This window comes from Lolium rigidum, chromosome 7 (assembly GCF_022539505.1).
Source record: "Lolium rigidum isolate FL_2022 chromosome 7, APGP_CSIRO_Lrig_0.1, whole genome shotgun sequence".
NCBI classification, from domain to species: domain Eukaryota; kingdom Viridiplantae; phylum Streptophyta; class Magnoliopsida; order Poales; family Poaceae; genus Lolium; species Lolium rigidum.
In genome coordinates, this window is record NC_061514.1 from 145,799,428 (window position 1) to 145,810,401 (window position 10,974).

Below are 10,974 nucleotides of genomic sequence, written 5' to 3' on the forward strand. Positions count from 1 at the left end.
AGATGAAAATTGTTGTTGAGCAAATGTTGTTGTTTGTCGTCGACTAGTCATACTCGACTACGTATATTTGAATAAAAAGATGTTTTTGTCAACTAGCCGTCCTCCACTAATTCATGTGGTTACACATACTAAAAACAATGTTGTTGTGGTTCTACATCAAATGCACAGTGGCGGCGCCCATATATGGTCGCCGCAGGAATCACTTGCACGGTGGCTCCGTCCATACATGGTCGTTTGCAATAAGACATACACATAATGAGAATTGACAGAATCAAAATAGACATACACAAAATTGAAATAAACAGAACTAAAATAGTACTTCTATATATACACCATTGATACGTCCATTTTGCATCACTATTTTATATCATAATTTACTGTTATTCATTGATATATTTCATATTTAGAGATGAAACTTATGTTATTTCACCTATTTTGCATGTTTTATGATTATTGGAGAATTACTCACCGGAGTCGAGTCTATCTGGAAAAAGCACCGTCATGATACAATATTTGTGAAGATCACCAATTGGCGGAAAATATACCGAAGCTCCTATTTTCGCAGATGACGGAGCCAGCCAAAAGGAGGAGCCGAGGAGGGCCACCATGGGCCCCCCATAGGCCGGCGCGGCCACCAGGCCTGGCGCGCCGCCTTGTGGGGAGGGGGCCCACGACCCCCCTCGGCCATCTCCCTTTCGCGTACTTCATCTCCCGAAAACCCTAAGGTGCGGGGGATCATCGAGGATAGTCACAGCCGCCTCTGCGGGGCGGAAAAACACCAGAGAGAAAAGAGCTCTCCGGCAGGCTGAAATCTGCTGGGGAAATTCCCTCCCGGAGGGGGAAATCATCGCCATCGTCACCGTCATCGAGCTGGACTTCATTGGGATCATCATCATCATCATCTCCACCACCGACACCATCATCTCCACCGCTGCACCTTGATACGTCCATTTTGCATCACTATTTTATATCATAATTTGCTGTTATTCATTGATATATTTCATATTTGGAGATGATACTTATGTTATTTCATCTATTTTTCATGTTTCATGATTATTGGAGGATCGCGCACCGGAGTCAGGATTCTGCTGGAAAAAGCGCCGTCAGAATGCAATATTTCGGAAGATCAACAATTGACGGAAATTATATGAAAAATCCTATTTTTCCAGAAGACGAAGGGAGCCAGAAGGGGGAGCCGAGGAGGGTCGCCGTGGGCCCACCTCATAGGCCGGCGCGGCCCAAGGCCTGGCCGCGCCGCCCTGTGAGGAGGGTCCCACGGCCCCCTGATAACCCACAAGTATAGGGGATCGCAACAGTCTTCGCGGGAAGTAAAACCCAATTTATTGATTGGACACAAGGGGAGACAAAGAATACTTGAAAGCCTTAACAGTGGAGTTGTCAATTCAGCTGCACTTGGAAACAGACTTGTTCGCAAGAGTTTATCAGTAGTAACAGTTTTATAGCAGTAGCAGTAGTGAAATAATAGCAGCAGAGTAACAGAGACAGTAGTAGTGATTATAGTAAACAGCGGGATTAAAATATCGTAGGCACGGGGACGGATAACGGGCGTTGCATGGATGAGAGAAACTCATGTAACAATCAAGCAAGGCATTTGCAGATAATAATAAAACAGTGTCTAAGTACAAAGCAATCAATAGGCATGTGTTCCAATTATAGTCGTACGTGCTCGCAATGAGAAACTTGCACAACATCTTTTGTCCTACCAGCCGGTGGCGGCCGGGCCTCAAGGGAATCTCTGGATATTAAGGTACTCCTTTTAATAGAGTACGGAGCAAAGCATTAACACTCCGTGAACACATGTGATCCTCACATCACTACCATCCCCTCCGGTTGTCCCGATTTCTGTCACTTCGGGGCCATTGGTTCCGGACGGCGACATGTGTATACAACTTGCAGGTAAGACCATAAACAATAAATATCATGATGAAATAATAACATGTTCAGATCTGAGATCATGGCACTCGGGCCCTAGTGACAAGCATTAAGCATAACAAGTTGCAACAATATCATCAAAGTACCAATTACGGACACTAGGCACTATGCCCTAACAATCTTATACTATTACATGACCAATCTCATCCAATCCCTACCATCCCCTTCAGCCTACAGCGGGGGAATTACTCACACATGGATGGGGGAAACATGGCTGGTCGATGAAGAGGCGTCGGTGGTGATGATGGCGATGATCTCCTCCAGTTCCCCGTCCCGGCGGAGTGCCAGAACGGAGACTTCTGGCTCCCGAGATGGAGTTTCACGATGTGGCGGCATTCTGGAGGGTTTCTGGCGACTTCGACTTCTCCCCGTGTGTTTTTAGGTCGAGGGCGATAAGTAGTCCGAAGGAGGGCGTCGGAGGCCGGCCGAGGGGGCCACACGCTAGGGCCGCGCGCCCCCTCTGGGCCGCGCCGCCCTAGGGTGTGGGGCCCTCGGGCCTCCACTGACTTGCCCTTCGGCTTCGTAAGTCTTATGCGAAAATAGGGCCTTCGCATAAATTCCGAGGTTTTCCCGAAAGTTGGATTTACGCACAAAAACGAGACACCGAACGGTTCTGCTGAAAACAGCGTTAGTCCGTGTTAGTTGCATCAAAAACACACAAATTAGAGGCAAAACAACGGCAAAAGTGTTCGGGAAGTAGATACGTTTTGGACGTATCAACTCCCCCAAGCTTAGCTTATTGCTTGTCCTCAAGCAATTCGGTTAACAACTGAGCGATAAAAGAACTTTCACGAACACATTTGTTCATATGATGTAAATATTCTCATGCTTTGGCTAACACTTAGGCAGTTCATAATAAGATACATGCAAATAAGATCATCTAATAGCTATGTCAATCATGGGAAGGTACCAACAATTAATAATAAGCATCATGAATCATGTATATAAGCGAGGATTGCAATGTTCATAAAAGAGTATGATAGAGTGGTATCTCGCTTGCCCATATTTGATCAGCAAAACATAAATGCTCGGGCACCTCTCGAAGTTCATAGAAAGACTAGAAATAGTGATTGTCAAAGATAAAAGCATCAAAGTTATACCACAATCAATCATATTTTGAGACAAGCATATTATACTAAGAATGACAGTTGTGCTCTCAAGAAAGTGCTCAAAGAAAGGATGGAGACTCAATGTAAAAGTAAAAGATTGACCCTTCGTAGAGGGAAGCAGAAATTAACATGCGCTAGAGCTTTTCATTTGTAAAACAGGGGTAAAATTGTTTTGAGAGGTGTTTGTTGTTGTCAACGAATGGTAATGGGTACTGATACGTCTCCGACGTATCGATAATTTGTTATGTTCCATGCCACATTATTGATGATATCTACATGTTTTATGCACATTATATATCGTATTTATGCATTTTTCGGCACTAACCTATTAACGAGATGCCGAAGAGCCAGTTGTTGTTTTCTGCTGTTTTTGCTTTCAGAAATCCTAGTAAGGAAATATTCTCGGAATTGGACGAAATCAACGCACAGGGTCCTATTTTGCCACGAAGCTTCCAGAAGTCCGAGGGAGAGACGAAGTGGGGCCACGAGGTGGCAACACCACAGGGCGGCGCGGCCTGGCCCTTGGCCGCGCGGCCCTGGTGTGTGGGCCCCTCGTGACGCCCTTTGACCTGCCCTTCCGCCTACAAATAGCCTTCGTCGCGAAACCCCCACTACCGAGAGCCACGATACGGAAAACCTTCCAGAGACGCCGCCGCCGCCAATCCCATCTCGGGGGATTCAGGAGATCGCCTCCGGCACCCTGCCGGAGAGGGGAATCATCTCCCGGAGGACTCTTCACCGCCATGGTCGCCTCCGGAGTGATGTGTGAGTAGTTCACCCCTGGACTATGGGTCCATAGCAGTAGCTAGATGGTCGTCTTCTCCTCATTGTGCTTCATTGTCGGATCTTGTGAGCTGCCTAACATGATCAAGATCATCTATCCGTAATGCTATATGTTGTGTTTGTCGGGATCCGATGGATAGAGAATACTATGTTATGTTGATTATCAATCTATTACCTATGTGTTGTTTATGATCTTGCATGCTCTCCGTTATTAGTAGAGGCTCGGCCAAGTTTTTACTCTTAACTCCAAGAGGGAGTATTTATGCTCGATAGTGGGTTCATGCCTCCATTAAATCTGGGATAGTGACAGAAAGTTCTAAGGTTGTGGATGTGATGTTGCCACTAGGGATAAAACATTGATGCTATGTCCGAGGATGTAGTTATTGATTACATTACGCACCATACTTAATGCAATTGTCGGTTGTTTACAACTTAATACTGGAAGGGGTTCGGATGATAACCTGAAGGTGGACTTTTTAGGCATAGATGCATGCTGGATAGCGGTCTATGTACTTTGTCGTAATGCCCAATTAAATCTCACAATACTCATCATATCATGTATGTGCATTGTTATGCCCTCTCTATTTGCCACTAGGGATACCTGTGTAAAAAAGAGAAGACGTACGTAAATAGTGTCACGTACTATTTACAAATCATTTGTTCTTTTTCTGTAGGCCACATTTTAATATATTTTTGGATGAAACTTCACGGATGCACAAGACACAACACAATATATGTCTATAATTTTAGTTTGCATTTTTTGGAAACTTGGAAGTGTCACAACAAAAATGGGGTGCGGGCGCAAATAGTTGCGGAATATCCCCTCTCCCGAACAATTGAGCTGTAACTCCAGCAGATTGGTGTGAGCTGTTAATTTTGCAAGTAAATGGACGGGACGGGCCTTGAAGGCGGAGCCGGCGGTGAAAACGGGTACTAGTAGGTTATTCACGTGACGTGAGTGAAACGTTCGAGCCCGTCACACATGGCTTGACGCGCAGGACAAGTCAAATCTGCGCAGATCGACAATGCTAATCTCAATCTGTACCTGCATGCCAATTTATGCGGTGTGTGCAAACAGACAGTTGGACTGGACGCGCGACACACTGACAACTCACGCCTAGTACGGCCGGTGCGGAGCGCTCCTCGTTGAACAGACGTGCGTGGGCACACACAGTACTCCGCATCTTTAGACTGGTCAAGATCGACACATACGAAAAATAAAGATATTGTAAAGGGATCAATTCGAACAGCAGTACTACAGCGCAACGCAACATGGCATGAGCATCTTCGCACACACTGGACGGGATGGAGCAGGGCTGTTACGGTCGTCTGAAAATTAACACAGTTTTGGTACTGCATGCAATACGAATTCTTGAAACCCAAACTGATGTACTATTTCACCAACAACGGAAATGTTTTTACTAACCCGAACCAAAAGTAAGTTAGTAGCCCAGAAACATTAACAGGTAATCCTAGCAACTAAAATAAAAAATAAGAACTATCCTACGCTCTTGTACTACATGCAAATTCAGCACCTGTAACTGCATGCCTGCTGGATCACTTAATCCTTGGTGCCACGCTGGCTAAACTCCACGCAGCACAACAAAACACACGCATGGTAGAACGTCGAACTAGACCGTACGCCGGCGAGGATCAGGAGAGCAGGACATGGAGCGAGGCGTTCTTGGTGGCGGCGCAGACGGGGCAGGTGTCGACGGCGGGCTCGCACGCGGCGCAGACGGACAGGTGCCGGCACGGGAGCAGCAGCACGCATGCCTCCCCCCGGCCGCACGCCTTGCACGACGGCGCCGCCGCCGCGACCCCCTTGCACGCCGTGTCGTCGGCGTTGTTGTCGCCAGCGGTCTCGAAGCAGCAGGACTGGGCGTCCTCGGCGTCGGCCTCGACGGCGCCGCCGCAGGTGGGTTGGAGGAGCTGGTCCAGCGTGGCGCGGAGTCCCGCGGCCACGGCCTCGTGGCTCCGGGCGACGCCGAGCCACGCCTGGCCCTCCGCGGTCATCTGCCGGAGCCTTTCTTCGAGCTCGGCGTTGCGGTACCGCGCGCGCTCCAGGTCGGCCTCCACGGCCTGCAGCCGCCCCGCCGCCGCGCGCTCGACGGCGGCGAGAACTGCCCTCGCGTGGCGCCGGCGCGCCTCGTCGAGCCCCGCACGCATGCGCTCGCTCTGTAGGACAATCATGGAGAAATGATTCAGAAAACCGTACGTTCGGCTGGAGGAAAACAACGGTACGATGGGCAGGCAGGCGCATACCTCGAGCCGGATGAGCGCGTCGGTCTCGACGCCCTGGTTGAAGAGCAGCGCGGTGAGGCCCTGCGAGACGGCGGCGGCGGCATTGGCCATCCTCCCGCTGGTGGACGCCGCGCCGGAACCGACGGACCTGGTGGTCTGCGCGTCATAAGGCAGGACCAGTCCGTGCATCGCCGCCGCCTCTTGCTGCTGCTGCTGCTGCTGCAGAATCAGGCGCTGCCGGGCGAGTTCGGCGAGCCCCGCCGCAGGCTCCTCGGTGGTCATCCGCGCCCGCTTCCTGGGCACGAAGCCGTAGTTGTCGTTGCAGGTGAGCTCGCTCCGCGGGAGGTCGCTGAGGACGGTGGTGTTGTTCCCGTTCCCGGGCACGGCGGGCGCGCAGTCTTGGAAGAACTGGGAGGAGGGGTCCTCCATTGATTTGAAGGCGCTGAAGTCGTGGGGGAGGAACCGCGCCTGCACTGCCATTGCTACGACGGCAGCACCGCTATCTTGTAGATGGAGATGGAGGAGCGGGGCGGAGAAGGCAAGGTCACGCAAAGAGACGATGCGTGTGAGGAGGGAGGGGAGGTGGGTGGGGGAGCGGAAACGGCTGGAGAGAGTGGGAGGCGTGGAGGACGGGGGAGGTGGTTATATATACGGCGTGGCGGTGAAGAGAGACACGTTGGGTGCCTGCAAGGGGACAAAAGCTGTCTGCCTCTTGTTTATTTTGACGGAGGGACGGACGGGGGTGGCAGCAACCAAAGCGGACTGCTTGGACGGATGCGATGCCTTCCCATCCGCGCCTGCCTTTAATAATGGGGTGCTATCGGTGTGGAATGCTTTTCCTCTTTCCTGCTTTCTTTTTCCTGCCCCGTTTTTTGTTGCCTGCTGAGGCGATTGATTCGTGGAGAGAGAGCGATGTGAGATGTGGAGAGTGGGCCTGGTGGGGGTTGCATGATCATGATAATGAAGGTGGGCCTCTCACTCCTCGGTGCTTTGACGTTTTCCGATGGTTACGCTCTTGTGCCATTTTCCATTATTAACAAGTAGGAGTACTACGTAGTGTAATTTAAACATGAATTATTTGTGTGGTCCAGCTGCAGTGACGGGGGAAGCTGACACGCGCGGAAAAACCAAGTGGATTTATTTTAAGCCTTCACCTGATGGAGGAAATGCTTGTCAAACATTGCGTGCTTCATTGCTACTGTTGCTAGTGGACCGACTGACTATGCATAATCTAGATACTAGGCACCAAATATATAATAAAAAAGTATTGTGGAGTATTTTGAGATGCGGAGCAGTTTCAACGGCACAGGCCACGGCGCGGTGCGACCGAGAATTAAGGTGCAGGGTGCCGCAGACGCGCGAGCGCACCCACTGACCCACCCACCAAGTCACGCAGAGACAACCTAACGTGGTGGCGTGCCATTGAATGCCTCGTCGGTCAGGTCAGTCACACACACACAGCACAGCAGGTTTGAATACGCCTCCCGAAACGCCAAGCGCGTGACCGTGATGTGTGTGTCCCCCAGACCCGGATCTACAAACGTTCATACAGAAGTTTAAGTGATTACACCAAACTGCAGTTAGATGCGTGAATCACGGGTACTAGCATCAGTCTTCGCCCATACGGCCACAGGTAATTGGCTAGATCCCGCGCACTAAACACCAGGGCTGGTCAGTGCCCACATTTACTACGTCCAATCAACTATCTCGCGTGCAGTCCGTCCGTTTGTCCTTCCCGCCAAGCCTTGATGGCGCGCACCGGCCGCTTCCGTCGGTCGTCCGTCCCCGTTGGCGCGGCCCGACTCTATCTGACCCGGAGGCACGCCTGCCGGAGACTGCGACCACCACCCACCGCACGGCACGGCACGGCACGGCGAGGCACGGAGCACCACGCTGCCAACCCTGCCCGTGCCCGTGCACACGTACTACCACTCGATCTCGGGCCGCGCATTAAACATCGCCAGCGGGAATGGCGTGACGAGCGGCGCCACTGCTAGCTGCTGCTGTACCTCTGCGATCTGCTTGCGCGCACTGCATCGACCGGACACCGCGCGGCCTGCCCTACGTACAAAATCACGATCCTGGATGGAGGACATTAATCGCAACACATGCATGCATGTACGCGCGCGCGCGGGGCTGTCAGGTAAAAAAAAAAACTGCTCCTACAGGCATTACATAGTTGACAGACTTAATCATAGTGTCTGTCCTCTCGCTACCCTACCTTTATCAGGCCGCTCGACTCCATACTGTACCAACTGCGACCCTGTTGGCTGTGTGGCCGTACTACGCTTGCTGGCTACTGCTACAGTAGTGCTACAGCGTAGGGACGGCCACGCCGACGGGTCGCGATCTCGCCCATAGGCCATAACGCAGCACCGATCCATCGATCCACCCATCCATCCTTGGAAGCGCGCGCACTGTGTAGCTGTGGCCGGGTACCCCGACCGTCCGGCCATCTGTCCGTGTCGATCAGCATCGATCAATCGGTAAACGATAATAGAGAAGTTAGGCGCACAGTGCACGTAAATGATGCGGCGGTACAAGCTATAGTAGCGGCCTGTGCATGGTGCATGCATGGGCGCCGTACCCCGGCGAAGCAGCGAGCCGCAATGATCACGACGCTAGTGCGCTCGGGCGTCCATACTGACGTGACACGCTGCACTGCACCACTGGTACGCGTACGGTTCTCGATCGGGTAGCTGTGCGAGCGAGCAGCGCGCGATCCACGTTGTAATAGGGGTGCGCTGCTGCTCGCCCGTGGCCGTGCCGTGCACAGTTGGCGCGCGCGGCCAGCCACACATGGCCGCCACGTGCATATGCCTACGACGCGCCGATCCAACACACAGTGTCTAGATAGCGGGCAGCAGCACGCACACAGTGGGTTGACACGTCCAATTAATAAAGGTCCTAGCTAGCTAGGCTCCATCGTTTCGGGGAGCGTACATACGTCCTATACATACATGCCCACCTTGTGGTGCGTGAAGGTGCCGTGGCCAGGACCAGTAGAGATGGGAAGCAGCTGCCATCCATCCGTCGTCACGTACGATTCCTTGCTACAGACTACGCAAGCACCCAACAATGTACTCTAGTAGTATGGCAGTGATGGACCAGTCCCTATACAAGTATACATGGATGCATTGCATGCAGAGGGCACTTGATCGATCTGATCTGATCTGACCCCACAACACAGGGCCACAAAACTATGGCGTTTGTTTTCTTTCAACCTTGCAACAGCAGACGATTTAGATCGAGGACCGCAGGCGCGCGCAGGGCTGCACGGGACACAGCGCGCCGGTAGGTCCTGCACGTCCGCCCGCCCAGTGTATCTCCGTGTACTATGCCACTGCGCCCACTGCCATGCATATACATGCATGCTATCGCCCGTCGTCGCGGTCCCCGGCCACCTCAGTGCTGTGCCGATATCAAGGCGGGAACAGTCCACGGAATAGCATGCCATGCACGGCGCCAGCTTAGCTGCGCAACGGTTGACACTGCTGCGTTTTGGGAGTACATTTCCTGCCCCATGGGCCACAAGGGCCAGGCGTATTCAAAGCTTCTTGTTTTCTCAACACGGTACAACTACAGTAACTTGATTTGTTTACGGTTACTGCAGTTTATCCGAAGTTCAACGTGCCTGGTTCACACGTTCAGCCCGACGTGAAGTCACACTTTAACTATGGACTAAGTCAATATAGTTAAATTTGATGGAATATTTTACAAATTATTTATATCACTATATATTATCTTAAGCTGGTGAAGTCATACGTTTAGCTTTGGCACAAACTCAACAAGAACACAACGTACGATTGAAATGCAAATGCAAAACGGACAATTGAAAGAAACGGTAATTCTGTAAACTAGGGCGGTTAGTTCAAACAAATATAGAAAACCAAAGAAATCATAATATATATACTCACATCAATGTTAACCCACATTGTAAAGTACAATCATATGTTATGAAGCTACCAGTAAAGACATTCGTCTATCTCTAGGAATTTTATAGATATTTCTTGTAAAATTCTCATGTTTTCCTTCGAAGACAAGGTTATAGGAAATTTTCCTCCACTTCCTCCGTCCACAATAGCATGCCACTATTTTTGGCGAGCATCCGCTGACTCGCCTTCCTGGCCCACCTTGGTCCCCATTAGTTGGTCAATTACTTGCTTCCATTCAACAATACATTATTACTTGTCACATGAAACATCTTCCTTCACACAAATATATTGCATGGACTTCCCATAATACCTGTAAGAACTTCCAAAACACTTTCGGAACCATTCTCTCAAATTCTCCATTTCACCATACCATTTTTATATGACGCTAAACGGTTAGGGTCTAAGCCTACATGTTCACCATACGTGGACATATAAAAACACCTCTTTCGGTCACGAATCCCATCATGTCGTCGGAGATCTTTATCGACGGAACTTTGTACTATCGCACTAAAATCGTCTTGCTTCAAGTACTACCCAGTTACGGAATAACGTTTGGTATCCGTTTGATGACATTGTCATGGTCTAAAGACGCAAGTAAAAGTCGGGATATTATGAGAAGATATCGACAAGATATTGATGGGGTGATCTCGCAACATCTCATAAGTGGGGCTATCCAACACCTTTCTTGCTCTTACAATGTGCCCTCATTATTGTCAGCATCCTCGCTTACATTAACTATGCACATGGTGAGAAAAAAAAAGACGATTAACAATAAATGAGCAAACGCATACGCCTAACAAGCGCTGAACCTCCCTTATCAGCAAGGGTGTCATGACCCCAATGACACTAGCAAAACCTTCAATAACTAGTGTTAAATAACATTAATCTATGGAGCATGAGCCCGCTGGAAAAGGTAGAAAATATGATAACCAATGCAAAAAATTCCTAGT

The 10,974-nt window shown here is 50.3% G+C and overlaps 1 protein-coding gene across 2 annotated transcripts; it reads right to left on the reverse strand.

Moving 5' to 3' along the window:
- Positions 1–5,420: 5,420 nt before the first annotated feature.
- Positions 5,421–6,703, reverse strand: LOC124678922 (probable BOI-related E3 ubiquitin-protein ligase 3). Of its 2 annotated transcripts, XM_047214778.1 has the most exons (3): positions 6,333–6,703; positions 6,111–6,245; positions 5,421–6,023 (listed from the first exon to the last, which is right to left on the reverse strand). In XM_047214778.1, the coding sequence occupies exons 1-3, from the start codon at positions 6,567–6,569 to the stop codon at positions 5,499–5,501; spliced, it is 897 nt and encodes a 298-aa protein (XP_047070734.1). In that variant the 5' UTR covers positions 6,570–6,703; the 3' UTR covers positions 5,421–5,498. The 2 variants fall into 2 exon arrangements, with proteins under 2 accessions (XP_047070734.1, XP_047070733.1); XM_047214777.1 differs by having other exon boundaries at positions 6,111–6,703.
- Between the last annotated feature and the right edge of the window lie 4,271 nt (positions 6,704–10,974).